The sequence below is a fragment of the Myiozetetes cayanensis genome, unplaced genomic scaffold (assembly GCF_022539395.1).
Source record: "Myiozetetes cayanensis isolate MyiCay16 unplaced genomic scaffold, myiCay2020 scf3, whole genome shotgun sequence".
NCBI lineage: Eukaryota > Metazoa > Chordata > Aves > Passeriformes > Tyrannidae > Myiozetetes > Myiozetetes cayanensis.
Window position 1 is genome coordinate 72,247,598 of NW_026087521.1, and position 16,692 is coordinate 72,264,289.

The window sequence follows — 16,692 nt, forward strand, 5'->3', positions numbered from 1 at the left end:
TGCAAGCAATGCAGGGCAATTCCACCTGGAATAGTCCTGTTAAATTGAAGCACAGGGCTCCTACTTAATTATGTCTTTCAAATAAAAAGATACTTGCACAGATATCTAATATGGACTTACTAGCCTAATGTCAGATATGGTCTCGAAAGGATTTTATATAAATGAACATTATTAATCCCCCAAACTTGAGAATTTAGAATTATAAAATGCCATAGCAAAGCTTTCTATCCCACTGTATTATGACAGGCTCTTTTATTACTTATATACTATATTTGCATGAAGAGCCACTGGTTTCTTCAGTGAACTTGATGGATGAATGAGGAAACTCTTCAAGATCTTTTTTGCACCTCTATTACCTCCATGTGGTCTTACAAGCTATCATGCCACAGAGCTCAAATTCTGCCAGGCCAAGAAAATAATTCATTTCTTTATTCATTTTTCTATGACATAAATTCAATACCTATAGGCCAGATTAATTTAGATACTGGGAATATTAACCCTTTCACCAACTTCCAACATGTTGAAGCCAGTTCATCTAGGCCGCCCTTTTTCCCTGCAAGGAAGAACAGACCTTTCTAGAATATGATTTGTTTGAGCTGCTCTAAAAGTCTATATTAGGAAGCTGCAACCAACAGCATCAAATGCAACAAGCTCATTAACATCTATACCATAGATTATGATAAAGTCCAGGGAAAACAATCCTGTTTCACTGGAAAACACTACCTGTGACCATGAATGGAATACCCTGATCCTCCAGAGCACACAGGGAATTAGGAACTGCAGAATGGGACCTGGAAAGCCTTGAACAGCAAGCAGCACCTGAGACTGCCATGAAACAAGTCACATCATGGAATGACAGAGTTGGAGGGGACCCACAGGGATCATGGAGTCCAGCTGTTCCACAAATCAAACTTAAATTCTGACAACTAAAGGAATATACCCTGAAAACCAGAAGTCAATCACAACAATCACCTTAGCTTACAGCAGCACCAAGGAGAGGCTGTTACTGAAAGCAATCAATATTTTATCAACTGGAAGCAGCATAAAAGGAGAGCTGAATGAACTGCTAGACTAAGATCAGGAAGTCTGGATAATCATTGGGATTCTAAAGCCTTAAGTGGCAGAGAAAATATCATCCCTGATTATAATCTTTCATTTGAAACATTCCTCTTGCTTGTGTGTGGTGAGGGGTTTGGGGTGGTTTTTTGTGTGTGTGTGTGCGTGTGGTTTTTGTTTGTTTGTTTTAGGAAAACGTGGACCTTTAAAGTTTTAAGTCTGTCAAACAAAAATCTAATTATCAGGTTCCATTTTGTGCATTTCTTCCGTCTCTGAAACCCAGCTGTTTATCAGCATCCCCTGACTATAACAAAAGGCCTTTTCTAACAAAAACCAAACCAAAACAACCCCCCCCAAACCTACCCATAACAGAACAGCACACAAATGTTTTTTAATGTTTTTTCTTCTTATTTTTAAGGATATTTAGTATTTCCACCGAGTCTCTTCACACAAATACCGTCTTTCAAGAGACTGTTCTACTTTGCAGCTGTGACCGTGTCTTCCTTTCCTGTACATTAATTAATGTTTCTGTGTAAATGATCCCAGTACACAGTTTGTGGTCTGGATACCTAGCACTCAGTTATTAGCAAAAAGCCAAGCTGTTTGAAACTCACGTGTTTATCCAATGTTTTAAAAGGGGCAAATCCTCAAGAACTCCTTAAATGTCCCTTTATTGTGGAGCAGGAGCCTTTGAGCTCTTCCAGCTCTGTGTCCCTGCCTCTTCGACTGCCACAGGTGACCTCAGCTGCCTTTCCCATGTACTTGTTTTTTGTCCCTACTGCCCATTTCAGTTCTGTTTCCCTGACAGGTTCTGAGTTTAAGATGTCTCACCTGATTGCTCTCAGTTCCCAGAATCTCAGGATGGGTCAGGCTGGAAGGGACCACAATGGTTCCCAGGCCCTTGGGCTCCCTGGGTGGATGCAGGAGCTGTGGGTGCGATCCAACAGTTTACAAAATCGTGACACTGCACATTTTTTGTGAGCTAAATAAATAATTAAACTCCTGTCATCAGGATTCTCTGGGTGGACCACAGCCTTGACGTTCACCAGCAGCACATCTGCAGTACCCACTTGCATATTCCTGGACATTCAAAGCTCTCTGGTATCCCAGCAGGCTGTCAGATATTGTCCCAACCTTCCCTTCTACATCAGTGGCAGAGCACTGCAAGGAAGAAAAGGAGGCAAGAAGCAGTCTAGATGCCTTCCAAGAGGAGAAAGGAGCCCCCCAAGCCCCACCCCAACCAGAAATAGGAGCTTTTCAGCAGCACTTTTCAGAACCACCTAAGTGCTTGGGAGGAAAGGAGGAGAAAGACTCCAGGATCAACTCAAATTTACATAAGACAGTAACCCAAAAATAGCAAATATGATGGTTCCTCGTGCTCCTCTGTAGCAGCACTTCCTCCAGTCCCCAGAGTTATTTCGGGACTTGGTCCTTAAGTTCAGTTGAGACCCAAACACCACATTAAAGCAACCCCAAGACAAAAGCTACTAACAGAAACATTGTAATCAAACTCCCTCCCAACAAGAAAAAAAAAAAATCCTACTTAAGCCCTCAAGTGAGAGATTCCTCCTACCCAGTCCACCTTGTGAAGCCTTCCACTTTTACTGTGTTCTCTTTTTTGGAGTTTCCAAAGACAGGAGTGGAAGGACATGCCTTGATGCAGGGAAAGGGGCTGATGGAAGAAGAACAGGAGAAGCCACAGAAGGTGCAGACTTAGAGTAACAAGGTGTCCAGGTTTAGGTGTCCAAGTTTAAGCACCAGTGCTCATTTACAAAGGACAAAAGCTCACCAGGGGTTCATTTCTAACAGAATTGCAATGTTTTATTAATGAATGTCTTAGAAACAACTGAAATACAAACTTTAACCCTTGATTTGAACGGGAGATTCTGCTCCTAAACAAAGTCACATTAAACATCCAAGCAAGTATGAACAGCACCCCAGAGCTGTAGTCACACAGATAGGGAGTGCCATACCTGGTTGCCACAGACTTTTCTCAATAAGGTGATGACTTATTAACAAAAAAAAAAAGTGTTTTCCATTCTTAAAAGCTGAAACATTTTATTCATTACTAACAGTGCATCCTTTCAACAAGGGAACATAAAAATCCAAACAACAAACCGCAACACCAACAACCCACAAACACAGTTATCAGTTCAAGGCAGAGTGTTTCTGGCACAGGTGCAAGGCCCAAAGTTTCTTTATCCCAGCAGCTGTTCAGAGGTAAGTCATTGCATTTTAGAGGCTCAAAGGCTCTTGACACTGCCACAACCCTGAGTTACTGACAGAGACCGAGGTAGAATGAACTAACATGTCTTAAAACTGCACTTTCCAATACCCTGAAAGGCCCAGTGTCTGAGTCCTGCAGAAATGGGAAAGAAAATATCATTTATTTCCTCTGCAGACTTCACAAGATGGTGCACCTGAGCGTTCTCCCCTCAGTGTTCCTCCTCAACCAGTAATTATTTACTCCAGCCCTGCACCCAGTGCACCAACACACAACAGTCAAGAACATGTAATAATCCAAACAGAGTACCTAATCCAAGCAGAGTACCTAAAACCAAACTCAACTGAGTTCACCTTTGGACAAAAGAACAAGTGCCCTATAAACCAATTTGGCTTTTCCTCAGGAACTCCTAGTAACAAAGGTAGACCTGAAAGGCAGTATTTTGGTGATGTTTCTTTGGTTTGGTTTTTTGGGGAGGCAGGAGGAGTTGTCTGTGTATTGGAAAAAAAAAAAAAAAAAAGGTTTTATTTGTAGTTCTAGCAGTGATGCTGGGCCAAGAGTGCTACTTCAAGATCACTTAATTTCAAGACTTCCTGAAGGAGGAAAGCTTTGGCAAACTGCTGAACATCTTTGCATCAGGATGTTGCTTTTAACTCTGTAGAAATCAGACTTAGCAGGAGATGCTTCAAGAACCCCTTAGGACTTTATCCTTAGTTTCAGCTCATTAGGAGAGGTACAGTTGCCCAAGTACAGGCTACAGACATGTAAACAATATGCTCAAGTTTTATGCATCACCCTGTAAAAGGATCCTGCACTTCACTGCACCCCAGGGATAACAATCCTGGGAGCTGTCGTGGCAAAAGGCATCACTGGCCAAAACCTCTGCAGGCTACAGTGAGTGAAGGGGCAGGATTTGATCAATCAGCAAGTCTGAGTGCACAGTCAGCACCTGCTGCTACAAGGTACAACAATTCCACCACCACAGAGTGTTCCAGTGACAGAAGGGCTCACAGCAGTCACTTGTGTTTGCACTGGCCTCGCTCACAGCACAGCACTGAGCAGCCTTTGGGAGCTGCAGGATCCTGAGAGCTTGGGAGCTGAGTGGCAGGCAGAATTCCAGGGGCAGAGGAAGGGGATAAGGCAGTGGCATTTTCACAGAGGAAGCTGCTGGGATTGAGAAGGGGGCAAGAAACGGCAGCTGCCGCAGTCGCCTGCTGCCCCAGCAGAACTCCCAGGCTGTAAACGTTGGAATTCAGGAGGGCATTGCCTGGGACGAGAACATTCAGTTGCTTCTGAATTTCCTGCAGGACCTGCAGCTGACTTTGGTGATTTAGGAGCAGCATATCCATGTTTTCCCTTACTTTCCTCACTGTCACAAAGAGAAGAGAACATTAATGCTCACTACGTTAATATACACTGCAGGGCCATTTAGAAACCTCCTTATACTTACACTCTTCAAAAATGAGCCTGGAGTGATCTCTCTCTGCACTGCACCTTTGCTCTTCTTTATGATGCACACATGTAAACTCAGCCTGGCTTGCAGCTAGAAGGGAGACAGTGGAAGTCAAGAGTTGCCACGTGGGTGCAAACTAAGCCAAACCAGACCAAAGATTATGCAGATACAGTCCCCTGAAACACTGCAGACTTGGATTTTATCACAGCCAAGATGCTCTTGCTTCCCCCATCCTTTTATTTTTTTTGGGGGTGGGGTTGGGGGTGCAGAGAGAGGAGGAAGCAAAGCTGGAGCAAGGGATCTGTCAAGGAACAGGATAGTTGAGATTTAGTAAGATTGTGTTTGCACACTTCCTTAAGGAGCAGATACAGTGTTAGACTGATCTGACACGAATTACTGTCCACCTGCCAGGGCAACAATGAGATCTTTTTCTTATTTATTAGAAACTCTTACATCTAAAAATCTATTAAAAGCCATCATGGAAAAAAATTTTTTCCAGAAGACAAACAAAAGCAAATAATAATAATAATAAAAACCAACCAAACAAACAAAAATACAGAGGAAAAATAAAAAAAAAAAAAAGGCAAAAAAGAGAAAAACCTCACAAACAAAACACCTGCTTCTCATGTGGCCTCATGTTCTTAATTTCTCTGCAGTTTCATAACCTGGTGGTCAAGATCCTAACATCCAGACCAACTCCAGGGGTCTCTAGGCAAGATCCAAGATGAGAACTTCAAATATTTTTGACCAAGTATAAAGGGATTGCCCACAGAAAAGTACAACAACAGGAAAAAACCACAACGTCAGTTTTTATCCCAGAGTTTCTGGGATAAGAACATGGAATACTGCAAAGTCCAGAAAACTCCCTACTTGAGAAAATGCCCTCATCTGACAGCCTGTGCTGTGCTAGGAATATTGTGGGCAGCCAGCAGAGACTTCCCACTGCAGACAAAAAACCCTACTCATTCAACACCCACAGATAACAAAATTCAGCTGCTGGAGATTTAAGGCCCTGTTTCCCAGTCCAGATGCCTTCCACATCACCAACCCTTCACATTTTGTTGGCTAAGCACTCCTGAAGATCTTGTACGAGACAGCAGGCAACACTGTGGAGCGGGAACCAGTGGGATCTGAGGGCTCTGAGAGTCCAAGGTCCCAGGCAGCCCCTCCTGGTAACACCTAAATTTTAACTCCGGCATTTTCAAGGCCCTTCTTCAACTGACAGAGATAAATATATAAGAAGGGAGGGGGAAAAAGTTCACACCACCAGACCCAACCAACCCAACCCCAACCCTCCCATCCACAGCGAGGAGGGAGAAGCGCAGAAGGCATAAACAGAGACCAGAATATCTGATATATGCCCTGGGATTCCTTACTACTCGAAATAAAAGGCGACACAAGAGATCTCAGCTCGGTTACCTGCTGTCTGGGCACAGGGACACTCTCTCAGGTGTTGGTGTTTGACGGAGTTTGGGCTCACAGGGAAGCTGTTTTCCCCCTCGGGACGCCTGTGGGGCTCCTCACTCGCATGGACCCTCTGATGCTGCAGGAGACCTTTGTTGCCACTGAAGCTTTTTCTGCACACGGTGCAGGAGAAGGCTTTCTTTTTCAGATGGGTTTTTTGGTGAGCAAAGAGGTTGGAGGCACAGCTGAAGGCCTTCTCACATTCCTTGCACTTGTAGGGCCTTTCTCCCGTGTGGACTCTGTGGTGAACCACCAGGTTGGCCTTCCTGCTAAAGCTCTTCCCACATTCCGCACACACAAACCTTTTGTCCCTGCTGCTGTGGATCTGCAGGTGGTTCAGGAGCATGCAGTGCCCCTTGAAGCCCTTCCCACATTCCGGACACTGGAAGGAAGGTTTCTGCTCCAAGGACGGTTTCTGGTCATCGGTGCTGAGGACGAGTTTCGTGGAGCTCCTTTTCTGGGGAGGGGGCTCATTACAGGCTGCCCCCTTCTCTGGGCTGTGGGCTGCAGGTACCTGGGGCAGTTCCTCTTGCTGGAGGTCTTCAGGGATGCCTTTCTCTTCCTCGGTGTCCCTCAGAACAGAGTCCCCTGATGGAGGAAGAGAGCAATTCAACACTCCTTAAGCTGCCCCTTGTGAAATAACTGATTTCTTAGGCCTGGCTTCATCTCACCCTAGGACTGCCCTTTCCCAAAGAGACGGGGAAAGTTTGAAGACCAGAAGAAAAAAGGGAGGGGGGAAGGTGGCAAAGGCAAGAAGAGAGAGGTAAGAAACCCACCCCCCTTCTCTCCCTTCCCCTCCCCACGTCCTTGCTGTTCTGCTCCTCAGGGAATGGCAAAATGAATGCTTCCAAAAGCAACATGCTGAAACATCTCACCCATCACAAATATCTACTTTTAGCTATCTGCTCCTGCAAAGTTTGCTCAAAACCTTTCCAGCCTGCTAAATTAGCATGAACACTCTGTTTTAAAGGTGGGCATTTAGGTGGGGATCATTCAGCACCAAAAAGCCCACTGAACCTCAGCAGGTAAAACCAACAGGTTGTTTCTCACTTGTGTTAGTTCATATTTACTGAAAAAAAATTTAAATCAGGTCTTTACAGGTTGGCACATAATTAGGGTTTTGCCCTAATTATCACAGGAACACTTGTAATTACTATAAAGTTACTGTACATTTATGAATCAGAAGTCAAAGGACTCTTTATTGATAAAAAATTAATTAATTCCCAATTAAGTCTTACTGTTTTCATCTCTGCTAGAGCACACCTACTTTTCTTGCAATAATAAGCTAAATAATCTACATTCCAAAGAAGCTCACCAGGAACATTCAAACACAGCCCTTCTTTCCTAAAGAATCCAACCCATTTATTTCACAGATGAGTGGGAATGATCACACACCCCACAGTGAGCTCTAGCTATCTTACTCTGCTGACTAGATCTTATATTTACAGGAGTTCACCATTAACTGAATTACAAGGATCACCTGATGCAACTTAGCCAAGCTTGATTTTCGCAAGCACCTTCGGGTGTTCACTATTAATTCAAATAGAGAACTCAGCAATTCCCACCTCTGATCTGGAATTTAAAATATTACTCGAACATTTAACGCAGAAGGTTTGTTACTCCACTAACACCAAAAAAAAAAAAAAGCTAAAAAAAAAAAAGCCCAAAACAAAACAAAACCAGGCTTTCTACATTGAAAATGAAAACTCTGCAGTGCAGCTTCAGTCCTACCTCTACAACACCAAGGAACACAATTCTCAACTAACACGTCCTTGAAGGGGCAAAATGCTCCCTTATTTGCACGGCCACAGCTCCCAAGATGTAATACCACCCATAAAACAAACCAACCAACCAACCCACTGGGGGAGGGAGTCCTATCTCTTACATAAAGGAATTACACCCAAGGGGCAGCTTTATCCAAGAGGAATGAAGAAGACTCTACAACCACGAGGTTGGTTATTCCCTAAGGGCCCTGCAGAGACCCCGGGTCTGTCGGAGAACAGTGAAATGGGAACCAAACCACCCTCCATTCCCACCCACAACCGGTGCTGCGGGGTCGTGCACGCTGGATGTGGCCGCGGAAAAGCCCGGAAAAGAGAAGCGTGATGCTCCCCTTCACTCCAAATGATCCGTCTTGCCTTGTTTTAAAAGGGGGGGCTAGAAGGCCCCAGCAGAAAGAAACACGGAATCCCACCGGCAGCCTTGGCACAGCATGGCATCCCATCCCATCCCATCCCGGCATCCCAGGGCAGAGCAGCCAGCTGGGAATGCGGTGTCTCCGGCTCCACGTGGCGGAGCCCCGCGCCTTCCTGCGGGATTCGGCGAGCAAAAGCCTTCATCTCACCTGAGTATCCCGCAGAATCACTGCTCCCGGGGCTCTGGAAGATAGAAAAGATGGACTCCATGGTGGGCTCCATCTGGAAGAGGAGAGGAGAGGGGGAGCGTGAAACCTTTTCCAGGCGGATGGGACAACAGGAAGGGGGGGGGATACACCGTTCCAGCACATTTTGGCAGCGCGCAGCCTCAAAGGGGCAAACCTGAGACTGAATACCTGCGGGCGGAAAGGGAGGGGAGCCCTCGGGAAAGACCTGGAGCTTGGCGAGCCGCAAACTTAACCCAGAGACCAGCATGACAAAAGGCGCCTTTTTTTCTTTTTTTTTTTTTCCCCACCTTCGGTGTCCCCGGGAAGCACCTCCCACTCTCCACACCTCCCGCCCTCCATCCTTTATGCGCCGGGGCCGCTCCGCCCCATCCCTATTCCCATTCCCATCCCCATCCCCGAGGGCTCCGGGAGCCCTCCCGACCCGGCCCTGCCGTCCCACCGGGGCTGTCCCGGGGGCTCGGCCCGGGCTCGCTGCTGGTTGTGCCCAGTTCCAGCCGCTCTTCCCGGCAATCCCAGCGCTCCCGGCCGGCCTCGGGGCCGGGATGGCCCTGCGGCAGCGCCCGGGAATGCGGAGGGAGCTCCTCCCTCGGTGCCCTCCGGTGCCGTCGTGGTTCCATCCCCGCGGCTCTGTCCGCGTTCCCCGCTGGGTTCTCCCGCACGGAGCGCACACGGAGCTCCGTGTCCCCGCTGGGATGGGCGGTGTTCTCCCGCAGGAATGCTGGGATGGCTCCACGGGCTTTCCTGCCTGCTGGGTGGAGCTTGGCAAGTGGAATCACAGGATGGGTCAGGCTGGGAGGGACCACAGTGGATGATCTGGTGCCACCTCCCTGCTCCAGCAGGGTCATCCCAGAGCACAGGGCACGGGATTGTGTCCAGACAGCTCTGGAATATCCCCAGTCAGGAGACTCCACACCCTCTCTGGGCAGTCTGTTCAGGGCTGGGTCACTGCACAGCAAAGAAGTTCTTCCTCATGCCCAGCTGGAACTTCCTGGGCATCAGTTCCTGCCCGTTCCTCTTGTGCCATTGCTGGGCCCCCCCGAGCAGAGCCTGGGCCATCCTCTGCCCCCTCCCTGCAGCCCCTGACACACATGGATGGGGTCCCCTCTCAGTGTCTGCTCTGGAGGCTGAACAGCCCCAGCTCCCTCAGCCTTTCCCCCTCAGGGAGATGCTCCAGTCCCTGAATCATCTCCATAACCCCTGCTGGACCCGCTCCAGGAGCTCCATGTGTCCGTGTGTAAGAAAGGAAGGACAGCAAAGAGGAAGAGCTGCCCTGTGGCAACAGAGAGAGAACATGCCCAGCCACTGCTGCAGTGACAGGACCCTGAAGCTCAAGAGCTCAGAGGGGACTGGCAGGCACTTGGACATGGTGCTCACCCTTTCCCACGGAGTTTCAGGAATTGTCACCCAGCAGTGCCTCTCCCAGGCCATTGGGCTCCCTGGGTGGATGCAGGAGCTGTGGGTGCGATCCAACAGTTTACAAAATCATGACACTGCAAATTTTTGTGAGTTAAATAAATAAATAATTAAACTCATGTTAATTTACAGAACTCCTTGTGTGTATATGTAGTGTATCCTTGCTAATAATAATAATAATAAAAGGGTTATTTCATGAAAAGATTATTCTTATTTTAATCTTTCTGAATCTTCAGCAACTAATGAGACTCAGCCTTTCCTTCAGAGAGGAAAACCCTTTAAAGGTATGCCTACAAAATATGATTAACATTGCTTACTCAATTCAAATTTGCTCACTTGGTAATTCAGATTATGATTAAAATCCTTATAAATTATTTTGGTATTAATTAAACTACTGTAAATTATTCACAACAAGCCATCCTCCAGCCTTTTACTGCTGTTATCCTGATGACTCTCACCTCTGTGAGTATTATATTCCAAAGATTTAGCCATGCATCCCTGGCCATCTTTCCAGCTTTTCCTTACCCAGGGAGTGACTGGATTCATTTCCTTCAGCCATGCCAGTCCATGGAAGTATGTGTTCTGAGCAACAGAAATAACACATTCCCAAAGCACTACAGGTCCTTTTTTGGTTTTCATCTGCATTCCCTTTGTGCCTCCACCCTCTGTGAGGTCAAGGTTGTCCTGTCCTAGGATCAGCATCTTCTTTTGCATTCGCATGTAAATATTAACCTAATCTTTCTGTACTCCTCACAGCTGCCTTACTGACAATTTTATCCCAGTTTCCATCTTCCCTACCTGTGATTATTTCCCAGGTCTCCAGACAGCAGAGAACAGGCTGAACACAATCACTGCCACATATTTTTTTCCATTTACCACTTGCTCCTTAAGATTTATTTTTGAAGATTTTAAGCCGGGCTTTCTCACAGCCCCTATGAAGGACTTCAGCAAAGACTTTCTCCTCCTCCAGCTGAATATACCAGGAATGCTGTGGGTGTGGAGTTCACCGGTCCTTCCTCTTGTTTTTCCATCTCCTGGGACACATCTTCTTAATTTGCAGAACTTAATTTCTCTCCTGCAATGGCTAATTCTCTGGGGGTCAACACTTACCTCAACAGAGCAGCATTTGGGTATAAATTCTGCAGAACAATTAATTGACAGAGCCGTTTAAAAAGGGCTGGGAATAAATCAGAAAACAATTCTGCATGCATGGTGGGGACAACAGAACCATTTTCCCACCATATCAGGTCAGACAGGAAAGTTGTAAGTTTGTTCAGGGACCCCGAAGCACAAAAAAGGCTTTTGTTTCTTTGGCTTTGAATAACTGTGCAAAACACGAGCATTCAGCTTTGGTTATTTAAAAATCATAGTCAATCTTTAATGAATATTCAGGCCAGGATTTAAGCATACAGAGACAAATGCCAGTTCAGGTTCAGCAAACCTTTGTATCCCAAGCTAAAAATAGGTGTGTCCCATTCTCTTGGTTGACTCATTACTTTCAAATGATGTGACTCAGCTGCATCGAAAGTCTCATGAAAGTTTATGTTTCTTTCTTACCTTTTGGTAAGTCCAAAGTTTTAATTGGGTTCGGGTTTTGTTTGTTTGTTTGTTTGTTTTTTGCCATGCGCTCTGATTTTCACCATTTACAGAGCAGTTTGGGAACATGTCAGGTGTTGAAGTTCGGGGTTTGCAGGATGGTTTGGGTTGGAAGGGACCTTCAAAGGTCATCTAATCCTGCCAGAGACAGTGACACCTTCCATTACTATGTGACTAGTGTTGGAATGGCACCTGGTCAGCCACCTGCTCCAGCCTCTCCTTGTTCCTTCCCAGCCCAGGGAGGTGGTGGAGTCCCCATCCCTGAAGGTGTTCAAGGAAAGACTGGACGTGGCACTCGGTGCTCTGGGCTGGCTGGACAAAGTGGAGACCGGTCACAGGTTGCACTCGCTGATCTCAGAGGTCTTTTCCAGCCTGCAGCGATTCCATGACCGTAACTCTGTGACAGGGGGTGGGCAGAAACGGGGGGCCGGGGTCGGAAGGGTTACTGAGGGAGGATGGAGCCGGTCCCGACGGTGCCCTGGAGCCGGGATGGGCAGGGTGGGAGGACGCAGCGCCGGGCGGGGCCGTGGAAAGGAGCGGGAGCGGGCCCTGAGTGAACGTGTCGGTGTGTCTGGAGCATCCTCGTGTGCCGGCAGGTGATGGGAGCATGAGCGGCAGGGAGGGGGATCTCCAGCGGGATGGGCTGTGACCGGGACGTGTCCCTTATCCCAGACGCCGGGATGGAGGAGCCTTCTCGCTGCGGTTCGCGGAGGCGCAAAGATGCTGCCCTACAAGTGTAGTGACAAACTACAGTGACAAACTCCGCCCTCCTCCGTCACCGTCGGACCCACACTGGGGAGAAACCCTTCCTGGCTGCCCTTTGCTGTTTGTGCTCATGCAGCTTGAGAGGAGAATCTGGGTACCAACCCTTCTTTTGCTGCCGCAGAAGTCACAGGGCACGTTCCTCTTCTTCCAGGGATTTAATCACTCTGTGGGCACTGACGAGCCAAATTCAGAAGGTATTGGGAATGTGCAAAAGGGCAAGAAGCAGAAGGCTCCCTCTCACAGCAGCCAGCTCACTGGCAGATTCTCTACCAGCCCCCTGCTCCCCCAGGGGCATAGTGGGAGGCGACTGGAAAATGCAAATCATCTGCTGTAATTCCAGCAGACCACCCCTAGCACACCCCATCCCACACCTGTGGTCACCAGCTGGTGCCCAGATGCTCCCACCAGCTGTGGGAGCTCTGTAGAATACTGTAAATTCCTGGTGTGCTTAGAAACTGCAGTGGGACTGTGGCACTTTGGAAATACCTGAGGTAGAGAAATGGATGAATGACGTCCCTGAAATAAAGTTTGTCACCCTGGTATTCTTTGTTATCCCATTTCTCTCCTTCCCTCCTTTCCTTCCCTCCCTTTTGTCTTTCCCTTCCTTTCCTTCCCCTCCTTTCCTTTCTCTCTGTCTCCCCACAGTGACCTCCTGGGCATCAGTTTCTTGTCCCAAGAGTCTGGAGTTCGAGAGATATTCTTAGAATTGACCTTAATTTTCTAACATTTCTGCAAGAATCTGAAAAGCCAGAGGAGGGCACTCCTTGCTCACCGTTCCATCATGGGAGAAAGTGGTTTGTCTTTTTTGCTCTGCAGTGACAAACCATCCTAGTAGTAGCTGAACCTGGTTCTAGCAGAGCTGCAGCTGTCCTAAAGAGATTATTTTCCCAGTTCTTCCACCTGAGTTATATGGGATCCACTTTTCCAGTCCTCTGCTGAAAAAAAATACAAGTAACACGTGATGACTGAAATACAGCTTTTTACTTTCAAATTCTTCTTTGCTTCATTGTTTGTGGCTGGGCAAACAGAATTCTTTCGATCTTGGGAAAGAGGTGTGTCTTTTCTGTGTTTAATAAATTTTGAGAAGTGTTTTATGTGTAACCTGTGACACGTTTTTTGAGATACATCAGACAAACCTGCATGCACAGGAGACGACTCTTGCTGGCTGTGCTTTCCCTTTACCCCAGCAACACCAGTTTGAGTAGCCAGAGACACAGCAGGAGGAGCCCCCACCTCTGAAAAAAAAAAAGGAAATACAGGAAATTTCAGGAGACAGAGCAAAGGGAGACCAGAAGAGGCATTGCTGGAGTACTTTGCTTCGCTGCTTGCACCCTTGTGTCCCAGGCTCTGAAGGGCCTTTACCCTTTCCATGCCAAACCTGATGAAAGAACCTGTTGATTAAAGCAGGACATACCAGGTCCAAACATCCTTCTCTGTGTCAGCCTTTTCCCAGCCTTAGCAGATCTTTTCTAGTACAGGGACTGAGAAGTTTCTTCCCACAGCTCTGCACGCGGCTGTTGGGCTTGAGAAGATGCCTCTTTGCTGGTGCACTGCTTTCTTTTCTTGCCTGATTTCCTTTAACAGCTGGCCTTTGATTCCTCTCTGCCTTCAGGCAGGCAGAAATACCCAAGCAAAACAGGAAAAACAGAGTTTACATTTAGTGTGCATTTAGAGAGGTTGCATGCATCTTCCCAGTGCATTGGACAGATGATCAAACCTTTATGTGGACCTAGGGTCAAAAAGGAAGCACAAGATGCTTTATTGAAAAAAAAAAATATATTTTAACAATTATTACAAGAAGGGAAGCCGAAATGGGAGTGCAGGGGGCAAGGGGTGGAACAGAACAAATCCCTCTGTGTCTAGACAGAGAATTAAAACCACTCAACACAAGTCCTCGTATTCTTAGAGAGGTGAAAGAAGATGGAAGAACACGATGGTGTTTGTTCTGAACCCTTAAATCTAAGGGATTACCTGGCACGGTCAGGCCTGTTCTGAGCACAGGGGTTTGGTGTGAAAGCACTCAGGGTTTGCCTTAGGGCAGCCACATCCTGCCCGAGCTTCAGGTCCTTGTTTTCCTTTGGCAAACCTGGGATGGAGCTGCTCGTGTCAATGTGACTGTGGGCTTCACCTGCACCTTCCATCTCATTGTGTACAGAGCCACTGGTGCCTGTGGAGAAAAACTGAATTCCTTTCTCAAGAAGTTTAACCCGAGAAGATCCTGAAATTCCTCAGGCTCTGAGTGCCTTGATGCTTCACCTTCTTTGCCATCTCCCAGCAGGGGCATTCCTAGGGAGGGAAGCAGTGAAGTGCCAAGTCAGAAGAAGGAGGGGGAGAAAAAGGAAATGACTGGTATTTAAAAATACTCAGCCCAGGAGGCATGAACCGTGAACTGAAGAGAGATGCCAGAAAAAACCCAGACATGGCTTGGAATGCAAGAGAGAATGAATAACTACAGATGCTTCCCTCCGTGCCTGTGAGTGGGTGAAAATGATGTCACTGCTGCTGTGATCATGTAGGTCAGCGCTGGTGCATCACAGCCCTGGCAGTGCTTCTGTAGAGCAGAGAAGAAAGGGAATTCTTCTGGAATACATCCACAGATCGTTACTTCACTCTGTACCACAGAGCTATTGGATTTATGTCTGTGAAGAAGGATCTCCTGTTCCCTTTCTTGGTGCTAGCACAGCCCCCATGTCTGCAGCACCCTGCCAGCACTTTAAGGTCGTGGTAGCTTTCTCCCTGATCCAGAGAATAAAGAACATCCATCAGCTGAACAGCGCACACTGCCGCTGACTTTTGTCCCAAAAGCACCACGTGGAGAGCTGCTGAAGTAAAGCCTTGTGTGCAGATGTTTTGTGCTGCCATCTGTGCACAGTGATGGCATCTGCTCTCTTGTCCCTGATGACCACGGGCAAAGGATTCCTGCCTCCCAAGGCCGAAAAGTTCCCATCCCCTGTCTTGAGCAGACATCTCCGGGGCTGGGCTTTCGTGACATCCAGCAGTTGCAAAGGGCCCTTGCTGGCTTGTGACAGCAGATTACGTGGGATGGTTAAAGCTCCTGCCATCCCCAGCCACCCTCTGGGTTATTTTTAGCTTGGATTGCTTCCCTGACCCAGTGCTCAGCACGGCTCCACAAACAGCAGGGTTGGCACAAACATCCACAGTGGATCCTTTGCTTGGTGTTGCCTCCACATCATCACACAGCAGACTGGAGTGGGGGGGAGGAGGAGTAGCAGCAAGTTTAGAGAAAGCAGAACAAGGGCATTACACAGAAATTACCTTTTTTTTTTTGCATATTTATGCAGCTTTTGAATCCTTTCCGAGCGTACGTCACACAGGTGGAATTATTGCCCATCTCTTAAGTGCCTCTGAGGCGTGTGCTGCTCTGCTTGTCTCACTGAAGATCTCGTTCCACCTGCTTTTCTTTCAAAAGCAGCATGAGGGTCCCTTGTCCCCTCTTCCCTGTGTCCCAGCGGTCATTTACCCCCCGTGCTCTGCCTGCTGTGGGTGCAGCTGCAGCCTGAGGCAGACTGGGGAGTTTCAGTGGGTGAAGGGTAACAATTCCCCAGTCCACCCTTGGTTATTTTTAGCTGGGTCGCTTCCTGATCCAATCCACTGCAGAGACACAGCTGTGTCAGTGTGACAGGAGGAAAAGGAGGGAAGTGGGGGAGAGGCTTAGACGAGTTTAATCATCACCGATGCCAAATGGGAGAGCACAGTCGTGAGGGATTGCTTTAAATGGCTGGCAGATGTTGTTTAAACTCCTCTGCAGCCACCTCTCCTACTCCTTATGCAAGAAACAAGGCCCAGGGAACTTCACAAGAAAGGGAACTGGTTTAGCTGTGCCTTTCTGCAGGAATCAGGGGAAGCTGAACCCAGGGAGCCTGAACAAGTCTGCTGGCAGCTAAAGCAGCAAGGGTTCCTCACAGCTTGCCTACCTGTTGCAGCTTTGCCAGCCTGTGCACTTAAAGGTCAAGTCCTGCAGAGATCAAAGTTTGCCAGGACAACAGCCAGGAGCAGTTATGCAGAAGTGGGCAAAATGTGGTTAGAAAATGCTCTGGAGAGGATGTGCTGGCCTTTTCAACCAACAGGTGGCTTGCTTTGAAATGCTAAGAATTGTGGCACAAGAACCAACTTCTCTGCTCTGCTAAACAGTGGTGTGGTCATGTTTATACCTTGGGATTCAGGGTAGCCCTGACTGCTTCAGCCTCTCTTCCTGCTCCTTTCATCCCTCTAGTGCACACCTGCAGGTTGGGTAAACCAAGAAAAGTCAAACCCAAGTTGTAGCAGCTTGGCTTTGTCTCATGGGCATGAAAATTTTCTTGGCACAAATGGTTTGAT

The 16,692-nt window shown here is 47.5% G+C and overlaps 1 protein-coding gene across 1 annotated transcript; it reads right to left on the bottom strand.

The window, feature by feature from the left end:
• Positions 1–2,880: 2,880 nt before the first annotated feature.
• LOC126644803 (zinc finger protein 572-like) lies at positions 2,881–9,304 on the bottom strand. Its single transcript, XM_050324576.1, has 4 exons — positions 8,542–9,304; positions 6,153–6,785; positions 4,731–4,823; positions 2,881–4,649 (listed from the first exon to the last, which is right to left on the bottom strand). Exons 1-4 carry the CDS (start codon positions 8,825–8,827, stop codon positions 4,297–4,299), a joined length of 1,365 nt encoding a protein of 454 aa, XP_050180533.1. The 5' UTR covers positions 8,828–9,304; the 3' UTR covers positions 2,881–4,296.
• Between the last annotated feature and the right edge of the window lie 7,388 nt (positions 9,305–16,692).